A 19,134-nucleotide genomic window follows, 5' to 3' on the forward strand; every position below is an offset into this window, starting at 1 on the left:
ATAAATGGCTTTGTAACCCTTTCTAGACTGATAGGCATCAAAAACTTTTTTTCGGAGGTCTTCAGGAATTTCTTTTGATCGTGGCATAATGTGCCTCTAGAATCTGTGTGCTGACAACTTCAATCTGATGGTAAGGCCCAAAGTTAGTCAGATTTATATTGGGCAGGGATGGCCAAATCAGGCCTGTTAACCAAAGTGTTCAAACAGCTGACCCTAACTATCCCTTTAATTGGGTTGAGTTAACTAGGGGTGGCAATAATTTTTTCACACCTGAAGAATGCATGTTTGATTACCTTTGCACACCAAACAAATGAAAGAAGCACCAAACTTTGGTGTCATTTCTTCTCTCAGACTCCCTCTACAACCCACAAAAAGATCTGACCAAGTTCAGTGTGAAAAATGTGCAAATATGCAGAAAATCAGACAGTGGGCAAATACTTTTTCAAGGCACTGTAAATTACACCAACACTAATTTCACCCTGTGCAGGTCAATCACCCTGCTACAGGTATGTTTAAAAGAAAACAGTAAAGAAATGAAAAAGGAAAGAACTTACATGCTGAATACAGTAATTACATGTCCTTTCTCTTCAAAAAACTATCCAGTATAGGTTGCTCCTCAGCCCGTTGCCTGGTTGCAGTTTGTGTGAAGATGACTGACAGGCAACGATTGCATTCGTCATGCATGATTTGCACTACAATAGGTCATCTTTGAATTAGCGTTATCTTTGAATTGGTCAACCATGGTCTTTGTTATACCTGAGAGAGTAACACACTTGACACTGGAAAAAGTTCAGTGGCAGTGAGTACTGAGACCGTTCTATCCGGGTCGATCCTGTACGTGATCGTTCTAATAGAGTTAATTTGCATTGAAAAAATCGGTTCTCGCTGTTGGGATCATTAAAAACGGGTGTTCATTATAAGAAGAGTTTGTTATAATGAAGTTAGCCTATATATTCTCAATGGAATACCGGTTTCAATCAAGGTGCAGTATAAAAAGAGGCGGTGTGTGGTCTCTAACATTATTGATGTAATAAAACTAAGCACGGACATGTTTCACTGTTGAGACAGGAGAAAGTCAATAGTGGCAAAACATTTAATGAAAATACAAAATGTGCTTTGGAATTCAGCTGCTTAGTATTGTTCAAAGACAACGGTAAACAGATGTGTACTGTACTTTGCCATATTTGCTGCATGCTTGCTAACAAGTTTTGGAACCTTCTCATTAAGTAAGTTTATAAATATGATGAATATTGCATCAGAATGGAAGTTGGAGTGGGGTGAGAAATGAACCAACAGCAGTGCAACACAAATTATTTTTACCTTGATCTTTGTAGTTCAGAATGTCAGTGTGTTGATTCTTTGATAACAGTCAGTGTGCTGATTTGATAACAAATGTTATTGTAAATACCAATGAAGCAGCACAATCAGGACACAACATTCTCTTCATGTCCTGAATGTGTAAAGAGCAGCTAATTTAGAAAAACAGAAATGGGTTTAAAACATTAAGCAAGTTGTATAGGACCTGTGTGGAATATAGATGCCAACAGTAGGCACAAAATTAATGTGCTGGGTACTGTAGCTGGCAAAAGCACATGCAATTACAAAAAATCATGAGGAAGGCTTGTCATATTTAGGAAGTAGGAAGAAGTATTAAATACTATATAGAGATGGCCTTAAGAAGTGTGCCTTTTAAAGAGAGTTAGTGATTACCAGTCTTGTATTTCGAATACAAAAGATGTAAAATGCAGGTCAGTTTTAATGAATATTATTAACTTTATTTTTTGAGTAAACATGAAGTGGTGGTTTATAAACCTAGATTTTGCCTGTATTAAGAACTGTACTTTTTCACAAACATATCTTTTTGCATTTGCCAAATAAATGCCAAATCTAAAAAACTAGATTTCTTAATATGTGCTGTTGGGAGTTGTGTATTTCTAGATGATGTTGCCCTGTTCACAAAGCTTTAACTCTCGTGAGTTAGGTACTGAAGTACTATACAACCTTTCTGAAAACTTTCTTGAACTGAAAATATTGTTGTTCTGCACCTGCCATGGAGTTTATAGCATGTGGAACTTGTTATTAGGTCTTTGTACCTCCTTTCATTAATGCAGACAAATATTCACACAGTTATGAGAATGATAAGCCCTAAAAAGGTGTCGATGGATTTTGGCTTTGAAAACTTGATGAAAAATAAAAGTCTGATTTATTCTCATGACATAAAACAAACTGCAGTTTGAGGAGTTTCATCATGTTTGAAAAGGTAAAATGTTATTTGTAAAAAAAAAAAAGTCAATTTTGGACAAAAGGTTTTTAAAATATTTCACATAGAGCACCACCTCATTTCCAAATTAAACTTTTTAATGCAGAACTATTCAGTAGTCATTTATGTGTCCATTTTTATGGGTCCAAGGTCTGTGCATACAGTAAGTAAAGACAGCTGGATAGGCACCACTTTATATCCGCAAGTATAGTAGTGTTAAAGAATGTCCAAACCAAGTTTCAGCATATTTTGATAAGCAGTTCTCTAGATGTCAAACTAAGGTAGGTATGTCTGGCTTCTTCACTATTTCCCTGTCTTCAAGACATGCATACTGTAGTAAATGTGCAATAGTAGGGATCTGGGAAAATGTCATTGAGGTGCAATGAGGAATATGCAAGAGAGGTCTCTGGGGTCTAACCGGACCCCAGGACCCGAGACCTGACCTGTACCGAACGGGTTTTCTGGTGCAAAATTGTCACGCAACCCTTGGGTCGGGTCGGGTCTGATTTTGTTTACTCGGTAATACACAAACTGTCTATTTTACTATTAAAGAGGCTCTGGTACTAAAAATCATTGTTTATTACTCTTGTTGCGTGGATTGGCTTCCCCAGCAACACATGACATGGCTTGCCACATGATGACAGATGACATAGCCCATATCGAAGGGGTTTCTTTTAGATCATGCTTAAAAGTCAGAGTAATGGATTTGTTTATGAAGGACGTGAAAGAAAAACAAATTCCATGAACAGAAGATTACAGAAAAATGCAAGCCTGCAATGTGGGACTCAGTTGTTGTTAGTGTGGACAAAGAAGGAAAACAAGTTTTGCAAAACACATATTTTACATCTCAATTCCATTTGTTCATGTTTAGTTTGTAATAAAATCACGCATTTACGGGATCGTACTTCAGTTCTTTGATTTTCAGATAACCTATTTTATCTTTGTATCTTTTATACAAACTATATGTCTGTAGTTTAGCTTGATTTCCAGGTTGGCTAGAAAAAAACACTGCTTTAATACTTTAACTAGCCAGTGCACATACTAAACTGGGGAAAGGAAAATCGTTCCACTTTTTTTTCGGGCCGGGTCGGATCCGGGTCTATAACAAGAATTTTACATCGGTCGAGTTGATTAATTTGGACCTGTGAAGACCTCTAGTGTACATTAAAGCACAAAAACAAAACAGGTTGTCGTTTTTACTGTTTAACAATTATTGTATCAAACCAGTTAAATTATTTAGGATAATGAACATCATATGTGTGCTATGTACCATACTGTTTACATACTGCAGCCAGTGTGTCTGAAAATAAGAGAGCACTAAGTGCTATGCTGATTAATGGGCTGTACTGTATCCTTTTTATTATACTCATTTTATCAGCAATTCATTTTATATCCCTATATAAGAGGAACATCTATTACAGGAAATAATACATGTCCCTGAATAAAAAGTTAAAAATGAGTTATTTTAGTATGATAATCTGTAACATGGTACAAATGGCAGTCCAAGGGAATGATGAGACCATGGAGCTGTCCCAGTCACACTCAGCAACAACAACAAAAAACTTAATGTCAAGATAACACCATCCAGGGGCCAAAATGAATTTTCATTTTGTCACATTGTTAACTTGAAACCTTAGCTTGCTATCTGCCAACAACATTTACTACATATACAAGTTAAATAGATTTAAAAAAAAACAAACAGAACATGCTTAATATGCACTTTATGTGTCCTTTAGGAAAAACAACTCTTTCTAGTGGACACAGTTTTGAGAAGAAAAAAAAAAAAACATTCTAGTCTGACACTGTGTGAGGGCAGTGATTGTACCATTACTATCACAATACTTAAGTCATAATCTTTGCCACCTGGCTTTTCACTTCTCCGTCAGGGTGTGACAGTAACAGTGGGAGTCTCTGATGGAACTCGGAAGAATCTCCATACAGCACAGAGTAGAGAGAATCTTTGCTGTGTTTGAGAATCTCAGTTACGTGGGTGGAAGTTGTCCAGTCTTTTAAATTCCCCACAAAGGTCAGCACGCGAAGAAGAACTTCTGTGTTGGTGCAGCTGTCGAACAACAAAACCAGGGAGACTGGTGCCTAAAAAAAACAAAAAGCAAACAGCACGTATATAAACTGCAAACGTCTACTGTACCTGATTTACTGTGCACCTTATACAGTACAAATCTGTACAGTGGCGTAATATTAAACCATTACATGTATTCAAAAAGGTAAAAATGACAATAAACCCACTGTATGTTTTACATAAGGCCTACCTCAATAGATTTTTGTACATAATGTGCTATATTTTACTGTCTAGTGTAAGTCCTTTGTGACACAAACATCATTCCATCCAATATCACATGTCAAGTTAACCCATAACTCTTCCCAATATCACTAGACAAAGCTGCCCAAGCAGGTGACAATATCAGTCGTTCAATCACATGCATGGTATGTTTTCCTTATCAGATGGTATAGTGTGTCTAAGATGGGTCAAGGCCAGGATTCCTATGGAGTTCAAATAAGCTGCATACACTTACAGGGATTTTGAAAATAACTCCATGCATAACAGCTTGATCCAGTTTAGGTTAACTTACAAACAAGCTTGATCAGCCAGAGTGCAGAAGTAACAAGAAGCTCGTTATAAATCCTGGAATATGTGTATCCTTAAATCACTAACAATAATGTCATTCTTCCTGTACACATTATGTATGAACAGAGCCTAAACAGGAAAACAAAATTCAGACAAAGAATACAGGTAAAAAAATACCACTTACCTGGGATCGAAGAATGTCTTCCACCATGTCTGGATTAGCAGAGAAATTCACAAGTATTTTTAGAACTTGTATCTAAAAGAAAATACATAATATTTGTTCCCTTGATACACTTAAAATGAAATAGTAAATGTTAAAAAACTCTGGCGTCACCTTGTGGCAGTAACATACTAACGGCAGATTTCATACGCGTTGCCAGGTAGTGCCCAGAGTTTTCAGTTAAAATGGACACTAACTTTGTAGTGTTATATCTGCTGTAAACACAACAGTAAAATATATCACCCAAATTACCTCACATTTTGGGGAATATTAAAATGTAGTTTGATAATAAATAAATACATAACAGTTCTGTTGTTAACTACATGTTCTAATAAACAATACTATACAAGAGTTATTACAGAATTCACCACACATTCATGACCTACTGTAGTACAGTACAACAGGGGGGGGGGGGGGGGGGGGGATGATCTTACCTGCAATGTTACATTGCCAACAACCAGCAGAGAGAGAAACAGAGTAATGGAGCTCTTCATCAGGTATTGGTAATTATTTGTGGCAGACATGTTTGTTAGCATTCTCAGTCCTGCCAGCTGTAGGTCAGAGTTCAAATGTGACGTCTCTATGATCCCCAAAACTTGCCTTACGTAGACCTTGGGGAAATATGATTATAATGATTAAACATAAACTAAGGTCTAGAAAAAGTGCACAGTCTACTGATCTTTGTTCCTTTTTTTGTGACCAAATTAGCGCTATATCTCCAAAAACAATAAATAAAGAATGTTCAATTAACAAACAGTAATGCAGTTATACAGATTTTAACAACTACTACAAGCATTTAAAACCATACAATTTGATTGTGGTGTGTAGAAATCTGATATACCTTTAATTGTTCCTGGTTTGTGGCATTCATGCTCAGGTTGTTCAGGGCATTCAAAGCCTGAACTCTGACATCAAAAGCAGCATCAGACAACAAGTTTCCAATGATCTGAAGGCCACCCATTTTACGAATATAGTCCTATAAAAGCAGGATCATGTCAGAGGTTATGCAGTATAATTCCTGTAGTACTGTTATAGTCAAAAATAGCTACTCACAAATTGCAAGATTATCTGTTCGGTCATTAACAACCTCCACTCTATTCAATTGGTCTAAACAGCGATTAAGTGCTGTGCAATGCTTTGAAATGCTTTTTTATTTAACCTTTATGGCTTTATTAACATTATCGTGGTACACATTTTATTTAGATGTACATCGATTCAGGATTTGCAAACATTTCAAATACAACACTATACACTGCTGCGTCTTGGTACTTTTCCTATAATTCATATGGTCTGATGCAGCACATTAAATGTTTAGGCACCGGGAAGATATATGTAAAGAGGTATGTCAATAATTATTTTTTATTAAACATTAGAATAGTTCCTTTCCTTGATCTGACTGTACATATTATGGCATCACTAATGTATCAGCACAACCTTTCTTTTACATAATATGAAAATCTCACACAAACATCAGAACATGTTTTTTGTTGGCCTTTGATGTCATTAGATGTTCAGTAGATGTCATATCTTTTTTTCAACTAAACTTGCCACTTAAAATATTGTACCTGATTCACCGAGAAGGCAGCACTGTTACCTAAAGTGACTAAAACCTGTATTCTTGCGGAAGGATCAGAATTTGTCTGCAGCAAAGAAAGCAGCATCTCCAGGTGGTGTGGTTCCAGGCTGTTTGTAGACTTTAAAAGCAGTTCATCTGTGAGAATGCAGAAAGACATTAAAAAAAAAACAAAGGAGGGCAAATGTTTTTGTGATTGACTGCTATTGCATACAGAGTTGTATGTGCATGTGAGTCATGAATTATGACGCGTACCTGTGGCGCTAGTATTATTATCAACCGCCTAACTCTTAATACTGTAAATAGTAATGACGTATTTCGCATTATTTAAGTTGCCATTACCGTATATCAAGACCTCATGTCTTATTAAATCGCTTAACAACAAGCAGGTTCTGCGTGTTTTGGGTTTGTCTCGTGAGATGTACCTGTTGTTGATCCATTAGCTGTCAAATCGTTTTTTTCATGAACCAACGGCAATCCAGATACTCGCTCCAGTAAACTTCCTGGTTGCATGGAAATATTCCAGGCGTCATCTCCTCCTGCTCTAAATTCGCGTTTCTTTCCATGATTTCCACCAGAAAATATCAGTTTATAAAGCCCATATGAAAACCCTGCTCCTGCCACCAATCCTAATAACACTTTCGTGTTAAAAAGCTTTGAAGCAGCACCCTCATCGTCGCCCATATTAGTGTTTATAAATATGTGGTACTCATTTAAACAACATCGTTATGTTTTAAACTGTTTTCATAAAAGGTACACATTTGCAACAAACGAAGATACACTACAAAAACAATATTTAAATTCACCAGTCACACAATTTAAGATAAAGGAGGTTACTTAGATGTCTGCTGTGTAAACAAAATCTGTGGCCAACTGAAAATGTTCACAGAATTTTTTTTTTTCTTAAAGTTACAGTACCTTATTCTTGATCTCAGGCACCGTTCTTGCATGATTTCCCTCCTGTCTCTCTGATCGTTGCTCACAGATTTCTTGGCGTGGCTCTCTTTGTCCCCTCTCTACAGGTGCACCTCAAGGATCTGTCCCGGGTCGCCTCTTCTCTCTTAACACCCGCTCGCTAGGTACTCACATCTACTCTTTTGCCTTCTCTTACCATCTTTACTCTTATGATGCCCAAATATCCCAGATCTTCTTCATCTTTCCCTCCTTCGACCATCCCAGAATCCCTCTCAGCTATCTCAACTTGGACCCATTCCCAATCTCACTACCTCAAACTCAACCTCTCTAAATCTGACCTCTACTTTCCTCTCCCATCTCTGATCTCTCCATCCCAGTATCCCTTGACTATTACTTTCTCTCCATCTTCTGCCAAAAAACTAGGTGTTATTCTTGAACCCTCACTCTCCTCTCAACACATCTTCACTTCTTTAACAACATCTGCCGAATCCATCCTTTTCTCACTATTTACTCCATTCAACTGGTCCAAGCTCTTGTACTCTCCAGATTCGACTACTGTAACTCTCTCCTTACTGGTATCCCTGCTTCGGCTATCCGCTCCCTTCAGCTTATTCAGAATTCTCCTACTCGTCTTGTATTCTCCCAATCTCGCTATGCCTCTGCTTCACACACTCCACTGGCTACCCTACTGCTCTCTTCACCACACTGCCCCTCCTACCTCCAGTCCTTCCTGTCTCCCTACACCCCCTCTCACTCTCTAGCCCTCTCTACTCCTCTACTGGCCGACTGGTCATGCCTTTCCTCCACCCTCCATCCTTCTGTGCCCACTGTTCTCTTCCCTAGACCCTCTGTGGTGAAACCAGCTACAGATAACTTCAGGACCAGAGGCACTGGAACAATTTTTATGGTGGGGGTGCCGAAAGTCATTGAACAAAACTGTAACCCCTGTATATGATGGAAGCCATGCAAAACATGCATGCAAAGCCATGCACCCCCAGCGCCACTAGTTCCAGCGCCCCTGTTCAGGACTGCTCCGTCTCTCATTGCCTTCCGCCGCCTCCCCAAGACACACTGTCTCTTGATCTACCCCTCCTAGCACCGGATTAGCCTGACCTAAGCACCACGCTACTCTCAACTAGTGCCTTATCCTTGCACTACTAATATGTCATTGTAGATATAACTTCTTGTAATCCTAACTTGTTGCACCCTAGTTCATACTTATTTGCAATTACTGTGACCTGCAATGTATTTAAAAATTACGACTGCAGTGACCACTGCCCTGTAACACCAGTAAATCGCCTGGTATTAAAGGCGTCTTCCAAATAAACAACAATACAAATAATAAATAACAAATGAAAACATTACTCGTAAAAACACACAATACGGCAACATAACACAAAATACGTTTCAATGTTGCCGTTTATTGTCTGGAATTGTTTTCATTTGGCCAATTTTGCTAGGGGACTGAGTTAACGTGCTTACTTATAACAGTAAACAGACGAGAAACAAGAACGTCACTTGACAAATAAGATAACATGACTTCGTTACAGCTCGCTGACCCTGCACTGAAAAACTACATCTACAAATACGAGGTAAGAAAATTAACTTGCATTGACAGTGACTGCAAGTAATAATTTTCTTTCTTTTTAGCACTGCTTATTCAGATATTTAAGTAGGCCTATGTATTTATTATTTCTGTTTGCTGTATAGAGGTTATTTTGATTGGTTAAATTAGTTTTTAAAAAAACCAAACAAACATCAAAGCATCAATAATTGTCATTATTATATAATATATAATAGCTGTATAATTAGCGTTATTGTTATTATGAAACAAGAATACTTTATTTGAAAAAAACGAAGTTTGTTTTAAAAAGAGCATCTAGGGAGCTCTAGATATGAAGAGAAGATCAAGGAGCATGGAGCAAATCAAATTATTTGCCATTGTATTTACGGAAATTAATCGCCATTTTGTTTTCTTTTGGCAGTAATTGCTAACTGGATTATGTTATATGTGCCCTGCTGATCCGTTAAAATTCTTGAAAGAGAAAATAATAGAAATGCTGGAAAAGGGCCATCTTGGAATTGCTTCGTATAATAATATAACTGTACACTACCTCTTTGATTTGTGTGCTATTGCAGTAGAATCTCCGGGAATATAACACATGTTGTGAATTGGTTTAAAGTTTACTCAAAACGGGTCATGTCAGTTACTCTGGATTGCCAAAAAAGACCAACAGATCTAACCCAGGTTTCTTTGACTAACAATGCAGCATCATCGCAAGATGAAAAACAATGTTAAATTAAAAGTGAAAGAAAAAGGGTTTACTAGACTGACACCCTAAAACTGTGCGGTTAATTACTGATAATTGCCTTTTCTACAATTCTGTTGTACCCATTGAACAGCAGATGGCAGCAATCATGCATATTAGTATATTGGAAACACTGCACAACACAGCTGTTTCTTTCTATATTATTTCCCCTAACCTCTTTCTGCATTCTTCATCTATTTGAAAGGATAACATTTGAAGCTGTACAGAATGTGGGGAACATGTCGTAAAATTATTGCATATTGCGTTATTGGAACGAATTAGAATTTGTTATGAAACTGTTGTCTGAAATGTTGTTAATCACTTTTTTTAGATTGACTTGGTAAACTGTTCACTGCATCTGGCAGTTTCCCAGATTCCTCCGACTTGCTGTTAAAGGTGCCCAGGAGAAGAACACATTAGTTCTGGTGCTTATTTTATTTAATAATACTTGTTATCAACAGCCTTTAATTTCTCTTAAAATGCAAGATAAATAACTGGCAAGACATAGTTACAAAGATAACATCTATACATTTATAACATTTGTTGATATTTTAAAAGCAATACTCATGTATTACTTCATTGTATCTGGATTGTAATGGAAATCGTTTACAATATATTCCATATGTTTTGGTTGCAAAATATAATCAAGTTTATTTATTTATTGCAGTATGAAGACCTACCAGCATATCTCACCGTGAGAAAATAAAGTTTGCAACATGCAAACATTGGTCTTGGAATGTCCTTATCTTGGTTATCAGACCCTGATTAGCACTAATCTTGGGTTACCTTAATTGAGATAACATTAGGTAGTCCAAGATTAGCGATATGTGAAACCAGCCATAAAAGTTTAGGTAGTTTTACACTTGCTTCTAGTATCTCTATGTCAAGACTCAAACACGTAACCTTAATAACCTTTTTGTAATACTAACCTCAACTCCTGAAAGTCTGGACATCCGTTAGCTGTGCTTGAACTCCAGTTTGGGCTACATGCAGTTCATGTTACATCAATTTCTGGCAACTATTTAAACAATTCTTTCAGCCTGATAGGACTGTGTTGTTTATTTATTTTTTTCGGAATCAGGGACACATTTATTGATGAACCACAAAGTCCAGTTACCGGTGACAGCGAGGACAAGAATGCATTTACAACAGCTCTTTGGATTTGAGGAAGATCTGATGGTAAGAAGCCACTTTTACACTGACTTATTTTATTGATCATACCAGCAGTTACTCTCATATACTTTACATATCTCCCAACTGTGGACACAAAACTGACTATGCAATGTACTAATTCACTATTATACCTATGAGGACACAATATATATATTACCATTTTAGAGATACTGGTCCTATTGTAATTAAAATTGGCATTACCATTCCGTAGCTATACCATACTGTAACAGGGTCTTGCTTCTGGGTGTGTGCATTCGCTGCTGAGTGACAGGCAGGAGATCAAGACAGGGGTTGAAGTTGAAACGCCGGCACAGGCGCGCAGGATTTATTAACAAAAACAGAAAGTGAAAGTAAATACAAATGGTCATGTGACGTTACCAACGATGGTAACGCACAGAGGACTGCTACAGCAAGTTGTACAAAAAAATAATGCTAAATAAAACAGCACAAAAAACTATCAAAATAAAGGTGCCGTAATAATGGCGTGCGCTACTCCCTAAGACATGGAGGTCCCGCTTTATACACCTCGCTAACTACACATTAGTGGGATTTACAATCCCTGAAATGATCTTTTCTGTTCAATCATAAACAAACCCCGACTTCCGACTACTAGCAGGGCAGTCGGCGGTTTCGCTTCTGATCCCGGGTCACTCTCACGGCGATCAGGATTACGCAGCCAAGTCTCCATGTCCGGGTAGCGTGGACGATCTTTTGCCCGTTGTCCGTGGCATTGCAGCAGCCCCGAGGCGAACAAACAGGACCTCTTTATACCCGATGCTGTGCTGGAGCACACCTACCTGCTGATTATCCACAGCTGGCAAGCACACACAGCAGGCAGGCTATCCCAGGAGCATCAGGTACTTTCTTAAATTAATTACAACAATTTACACACTTATTTACAATATTCACACACAAAACCCACTCTTCATGTGCAGGGCTCCTGACCTGCTACACATACTGACAGCATTGTGGCTAAATTGTTGTTCAAAAACTTTAAGTCATAGTGGCCTACTTTTTTAGGGTCCTGACTGGCACCTGCATTGTGTTGTTTATGTCCTTGGCAGAGCTTACTTGAATTTCATATTTTTTTCCAGGTGTCCTCTCACTTCTATGAGGCAGCATTCTCTTTTTACCAGAGTAGTCTAGTGAAATGTGCTTTGAGTAAGTATTTCACACAGAATGAAAACAGAAAAGAATGTTTTTAAAATGTTATATCTTTATAAAATATGCTCTTGAAAAAACAGTTGATTTTTAATTTATGTTTCTTACATTATACATAAATAGGAATTACATTTAAAAACAAACTGTGTCCTTGTCAATGTCTTTCGTGCCGTACAGCAGTATTTTAAATAAAATGTGAACAAATTGTCCTGTCACATGATTGATCAATTTAAAGCATTGTTTCAATATTTTTAAGAGCTAAGTAGCTTTGACCTGAGTTCAACTGCTATTCTTTTCTATGTAACCCAGACATACTGCGTGTGACCCATTGCCTTTAGAAAAATAAGAGCCAGTAGCATTTTAGTACTGAGGATCAAGTTTCCTTTTGTATTAATAGCAAACCGTACGTGTACACATTAATACAGAAAATACCCAAATGTGAAAAGAACACTATTTGAGTAACTGCAAGAAACAAGCACTCACAAAAAGGAAAAGGGTTTTAAAAAAAAGTCTTTCAGTTGTAATTTGAAATGACATACTTTAACAGCTGGTTTCACAGACTGATCTTGGACTACCTTACCTAAAGTAACATTGGATAGTCCAAGGTTAGTCCTCATTTTGGTCATTGAAACCAGCCAGCAATGTCCTTAAAATTAACTTGTATTTAACACATACAAAACAACAAGTAACTGCTGTATGAAATTGAAATAAATAACTAGAAATGCAAAATAAAAGACTTAAGTTATTTTTGTTTGTAGTCTTTAAATATAAATATTTTTTATGTGACATTTTCTTGAATCAGAAACCATGAACATTAAAAGATAACACCACTATAGGATTTCTGCGGAGATGACAAGCAAGTTCTACCACAATAAGAAGTGAACACTAAAGCACCTTTCATTGTACTAGATTAAAGCCAGCAATGTCATGAAAAGTACTCTTCATGTACTCTCTTTCTCTGCTGCGCAACATCCTGTCTAAATCCTAATGAATTAATAATTGGTCCTTTTTAAACAGTGCTTGGGTAAAGTTCATTTCAATGAAACTAGAACAGGAAATCTAACTGGCTGAAAAGATGAACATGGCAGAGGAGCATTTTGCTAGAATGTTGTTAAAAATGACACTGCTGAAGTGGAATGAATGGCAGAAATCCCATAAGAAGGAAAAAGCTGGTAGTTTTCATAATTTTAAGATGTTTTGAATTTCATATTTTAAATACTTTTGATAGCTGACAAGTATCGCAATAGTAATATCAAATATAAATAAGTATTTTAACTGAGAAAACACCATTGTGATGCATCTGAGCACATCATGTGTTTTATTTTAGTGTTTTGTGTGAGATGGACAAAGATTTGTTCTACTGCACATTGAAATCTAAGCTCATAGTGTAAACATCTCACATGGTGTAAATGTTGATGTTTCATTAGCAATTACAAACAAAAAAAATGCTGTTTTGTTGATCACTGATCAGAAAGAATCAATCTCCATTATATTTTCTCATCCATAGTAATAGAAACATGCAGGTATTTAAACAGATTTAAACTTAAAACATAGTGGAAGTACCATTCTGTTATATGTAAAGTGTCACCAAACTACTCTCTAGAAACAGGATTTAGTATCTTAGAATTGTTTTTTTAACAGGTAAAGCAATCAGTGAAATATTGTGCCTTGTTCAGTTAAATTAAAAATGACCAGTCATACATACTTCTTTCATAAATCAATTAAATAAATGTAATGCTACTGTAGAGTCTCTAAGCTCTATTATGTAGCCTAATATTGGATAGTTTAAGCTATATTGTATGACCTTTAGGAACTGGATCTACCTTCTAAAGGGTGGAAAAACTAAACTCTCAGATCTTCAGTTTTAATCCTGAGTTTGGTCCAAAGCACTGTGAATTTCTAGATTCAATTTTGGTTTTTATAGCAGCTTTAATATATACATTGTTTCTAATTAAAAAATAACCCCTGGAAGATAAGACTCAGGTGAATTGCATATTAACTGTGTATTCTTACTATTATTTCCTAAAATTACTATTTATCTTTTATTTCTTATTTAGAGGCAGTGGTGAAAATTCAGGCTGTTTTTCATTCGCTTCTGTGCAAGCAAGTTTTCAAAGCATGGCAAGAATTAATGCAGGACTCAAAAAAGAAAAAAGACTACTTTGAGGTAATTGTAGCATCAGTAACATTGCTATTAATCTGTTTTGTGTTCAAGTTAAATTGGCTAAGGTCCTAAATCTTATTTTTAACTTGCTGGACTGCCACAGGCTGGCCTCGCTATAATACAAGGAGAACATGCTGGTATTTTGAATGGTTTGGCCCAAAGCCTGTCTTGGTTCAGCTTATGTTAAATGTTCTTTCATACAGAAGCCTTAAGCTTTTGCTCATGCTGTGTTAAAAGTGCATTCATATATATTTCTGTTACACTTGGGCCAATATCCAATTGACCTGAGATTAAACTGTTTTATTTGAATGGAAACTCACTTTTGAATATATTTAATATCACATTTTTGTAACCTTTCTGTCCCACCCTGCTTTCAAAATGCGTTTAGTCTATGGCTAAAATGAAGCCACAAGAAGGATTTGAAGAATTTAACTTATATATATATATTTTGTTTATATGTTATATATATATTCCAATAACAAGTGAAAAATATATATTTTCTGTCTTTAAGGGTTAAAATATTATTTAAGATATTGTTATAAAATATTTTTTTGTTCTAAACCAGGGATTCTCAAGCTTTTTTGGACCACGACCCACTTGGAGCAAACTACCCCCCCACCACCACACACACAAACACACAATAACGAGTATTATAAATCACATATTGGAAATCAGCCAATCACAGTGAAGTATTTGCCAAAAGTTACTTCTTATCCTGTCTACAGATCCCGTGCTTAGAACACCATACCTAATTACAATGTTCACAAAACAAAACACAAAAAACACACACAAGATTGAATATAACAGGATGATCCATTTTACAAAGGTACCAGCTTTGTAAAATGGATCATCCTGTTATATTCAGTCTTTTAATTTTGATGAACTTGGCATTAGTTTCTCCAAAGAAAATATTACCTAAATCGCTATAAACCTTTAAAAACCAGTACATCACAACGGACGACACACTGAGGACGAGGTTCAACTGGCAAATTTTCCTTTGTGTCTCTATGTTTTTCTTTGCTCAAAAATGACTAAACTAAAACCGGCCTCTAATTTTAATCACAGATTTAATAGTAATGCCCTCGCATGCAAATGTTGTTTGAATTTACATTCAGAGACTACTTAATTAGATGAATACTTCACTGTGTTTGGTTGATTTCTGAGATTTAAAAAAGTTCACAAAACAGAAAAAAATGCAATGCTTTGATGCTTTGTATTTAATTTTATTGATTTCTTTAAACAGGGAACAAGGGTTGCTTCCCCAGTTCTTCATAAAGGTTGCTTTACAGCAGGGCCATTGGCCATTAAAGACAATTTGGGGGCCAATTGAAATGATCTAAACATTGGTGGGTCTAAATACCGCTTTTTGTTCAAATCGGTATAAGAAAAGAATTTTGTGAAAACCGCCTTTCTGAAAGTGTGTGTGTGTGTGTGTGTGAGTGCATTTAGTATATTTCAGTGATATGCCAGTTTTGTTCCCATTGGTAATATTTAGATCCGCCACTGTTTTGATCAGTTGAATAGACCCCAGTTTTAGCCGTATGTTGTATTTTAAATAGTTAAACTGCATCTGCTTCACATGCAGTGAGGTTGTGCATGCTTTATGAGGAATACCTTTTCCCAAATTTCAAATATTCCATACATATTTGTGACTGAGTGGCTGAGTGGAAACAGTTGCAGGAGTGATGCAGTACGTGAAAGAAGCAGACAGAGATAATTGTAATCTGGTTTGGAAATGTTTTTATTCTGTTTTTCAGGTCTGGCGACCAAACAATAGTCCCCGGGCAATACACACCAATGTGTAGAGCACAGGGTAAATAACACAGGAAAAGACAGTCCCAAATAATAAACAATATCCGGCCCACAATGATACAGACACGGTCACCAGTCCTGGGTGCATGCTGTAGTGCTTGTGGTGGGTGTTACAGGTTTATATTTGTGACAATGGTGAAGTACTGTCCAGTGTAGTGCTGGCCATTGGCGACAGCTCTGGATCTGTGTTAGCTGTCTACTAATGCACAAGACAAACAAACAAAACAGTCACAGTACTTTTTACATGCAACGGGGTCGCACAGTCCTTCTTAGTTTATTTACACAAACCAATGCGAAGGAAAAGATTACGATTCTCCATCCCCTTTTATGCTGGCACACATGGTAAACGAGTGCAACCGCCTCTCCAATCTGTTCTTGTAGCTTAGCGCCCTCATAGGTCGGGAGGGAGATTTACAACCAAGAATCATTGTCTTCCGTGACAATATCATAAAGGTTTTGAAAACACTTGTTTGGGTTTGTACAGTTGTACAGCTTAAATACAAGCATAAAATTACTCTGGTAATTCTCATGAGAAATGCAAGTGTGTGTGTGTGTGTGTGTGTGTGTGTGTGTGTGTGTGTGTGTGTGTGTGTGTGTGTGTGTGTGTGTGTGTGTGTGTGTGTGTGTGTGTGTGTGTGTGTGTGTGTGTGTGTGTGTGTGTGTGTGTGTGTGTGTGTGTGTGTGTGTGTGTGTGTGTGTGTGTGTGTGTGTGTGTGTGTGTGTGTGTGTGTGTGTGTGTAGTTGGTAGTTTGCTTTCCAAAACTAAAAAGAACAATAAATGCCATTACAAACACTTTGACAAGAAGTCTTTCAGGGTTTCTTAAAAGAATAACTGCTAAATGGTATCTTAACCACTCACTAGCTTCTGTTCAGTAGCCTAAAGTTAAAGAAAAATTTGATTATTCCTCCCTGCAAGAGCCCTTGTAGTAAAACTGACAGTTTGATCCTCATGCCTTTCACAAGTAAGTCTCTAAATGTCTGACCTATTGTTACAGGCAAACCAGCTGCGTTGGAAGGAGATCTTAAATGAGACTGAATACACAAACACTTTGCTAGTGTGTTGAACAACAGTGCCTAGAGACCTTTTTTAGTCATTTACGTATAAGAAGTACAGAAAGCACAGGAAAATAGTCACAGCATGTGTAGAATAACAGCAGATTCATATATTTTTGATGAGATGATATAATTCATTTGTATTCCTGTAGAAGGGGAACAGTTTCCAAAGATTACATTTTTTGTGTTGTAAAAAATATCATGTTTTTGCGGAGAACCATGTTGACCTTTTCACTGTTCTGATGTCAGAAAGGTAAGCGTTTGAGCCAATGGCAAGTTTCTGTTGTTTAAAGAGGGAATTTGACGGTGCTCTGCAAAATAAATATGTTGAAGAAAGAGAAGAACTTAAAATCAGGATAATGCTTCTTGTTCACCATGCCACACTGCATTGGAGGCCTACTGTATGAGGGAGCATTCTTAAATGGATGCTTGCACTGTGTTTTGTTATTAAGACAGTTAGAATAATTGCCTTGAGAAGCCAAAGGAGATATTGTAATCCAATTACAATAAATACATCTTTGAGTTTATAAGTGCTTGGCCAAAGGAATCTAAACCACTGTGGCTATTTATATTTGATATGTATAATACATCATGCTGTAAAAATATGCCTGCACAAAATCTTTTTACTATATATGGACAAGGTCCTTTGTGTTTATATTTTAATATTGCCAGTGCTATTTTTAGTTTTTAAAACTGTGGTGCTTTTTCAGAAGTGATTAAAATGTTGAATTGGGAAACTAGCTTGTTTAAAAAAAAAAAAAAGCTAAAGGCTAACAAACTAATTTTTATGTATTCTGTAAGATGATACATACAACTTTGAATAGTCTTTATCAGGGGACTTGTACACTTGCTGCGAGAGCTGAACAAAACATCATTTTCCAACCACTTTAAATAATTGGCTGAGAATATCCATCATGTAAAACAAGTGGTTTGCCAAGATTCATCCTTCCCAATAGTATGTGACAAAAACACTAAATAAAACAAACAAACAAACTAGGAACCACATTGTAGATACCTGAGTGCTGTAATACACAATGAAACTTAAGTTGTGTGCATCATGTGCTACAGTTAACTGAAATTACAAATTACAACAGTAGGTATTCTAGAATAGGGGTAAGCAACCCTGGTCCTGGAGTGCCACAGACGCTTGTGTTTTTTGTTTTCCTCAAGCCCTAATTGAGTCAATAATTGGCTTAATTGGTCAGAATTACCATGTGTTCCAGGTATTTAGCAATTGATGATTAAGCGATACCTGCAGGATTGTGGCACCCCAGGGCCAGGGTTGCCTACCCCTGTTCTAGAAAATATGTAGGCTCCTAGATGCTAACTTTACTGTTGCTACTAAATCCACTGTTCCTTCATGAATACATGTATGCTGTTAGTGATGTGTGCTCTGGATGAAAGCAACCCTGTAAAAGGCTATCTACATAGTGAAAGTGGCCTACCTGATATGTGATACAATGTGTGGCAAGCCGCATGTATTAAGTCGTCATATTGAACTGATAAGTAGTTTGGTAAAAGTTGCCATTATATTACTGTACAATATGGATGGGCATTCGATTGAATTCGATGAATGTGAGAAACAACCAAAATGTAATTCATCTGATTAATTTTCAGTTATATGTATTTTATGCATTCCTAATTGGAATTTGTTTGATGTAGTAAATTGCAGGTTAAATGTTACGGTGGATGAAATTGACAATTGTGTACTAAACCTTTTTGGCAGCTATAAGTGTTTATTTAATCTTTCCTATAGTTACTGTTTGGTAATTCTTGGTGAAGCATTTTCCATTTTTTTTAAAGCTTTTTCCTGGTTTCATTAGAACCATTCTTCTATATTGAACATCAGAATAGTTACTTATAAAGGGGCCTCTATACTGTAAGTGTCCTAAGTATGAAGCAGGGGA

General features: G+C 36.7%; 1 protein-coding gene across 1 annotated transcript; it reads right to left on the reverse strand.

Annotated features, from left to right (window-relative positions):
- Positions 1-706: 706 nt before the first annotated feature.
- Positions 707-7,508, reverse strand: LOC121319733 (armadillo repeat-containing protein 10-like). The gene is made up of 6 exons (XM_041257477.1): positions 7,066-7,508; positions 6,633-6,778; positions 5,909-6,043; positions 5,502-5,678; positions 5,032-5,103; positions 707-4,354 (listed from the first exon to the last, which is right to left on the reverse strand). The coding sequence occupies exons 1-6, from the start codon at positions 7,322-7,324 to the stop codon at positions 4,103-4,105; spliced, it is 1,041 nt and encodes a 346-aa protein (XP_041113411.1). The 5' UTR covers positions 7,325-7,508; the 3' UTR covers positions 707-4,102.
- Between the last annotated feature and the right edge of the window lie 11,626 nt (positions 7,509-19,134).

The sequence above is a fragment of the Polyodon spathula genome, chromosome 8, assembly GCF_017654505.1.
Source record: "Polyodon spathula isolate WHYD16114869_AA chromosome 8, ASM1765450v1, whole genome shotgun sequence".
In the NCBI taxonomy this organism is placed as follows: domain Eukaryota; kingdom Metazoa; phylum Chordata; class Actinopteri; order Acipenseriformes; family Polyodontidae; genus Polyodon; species Polyodon spathula.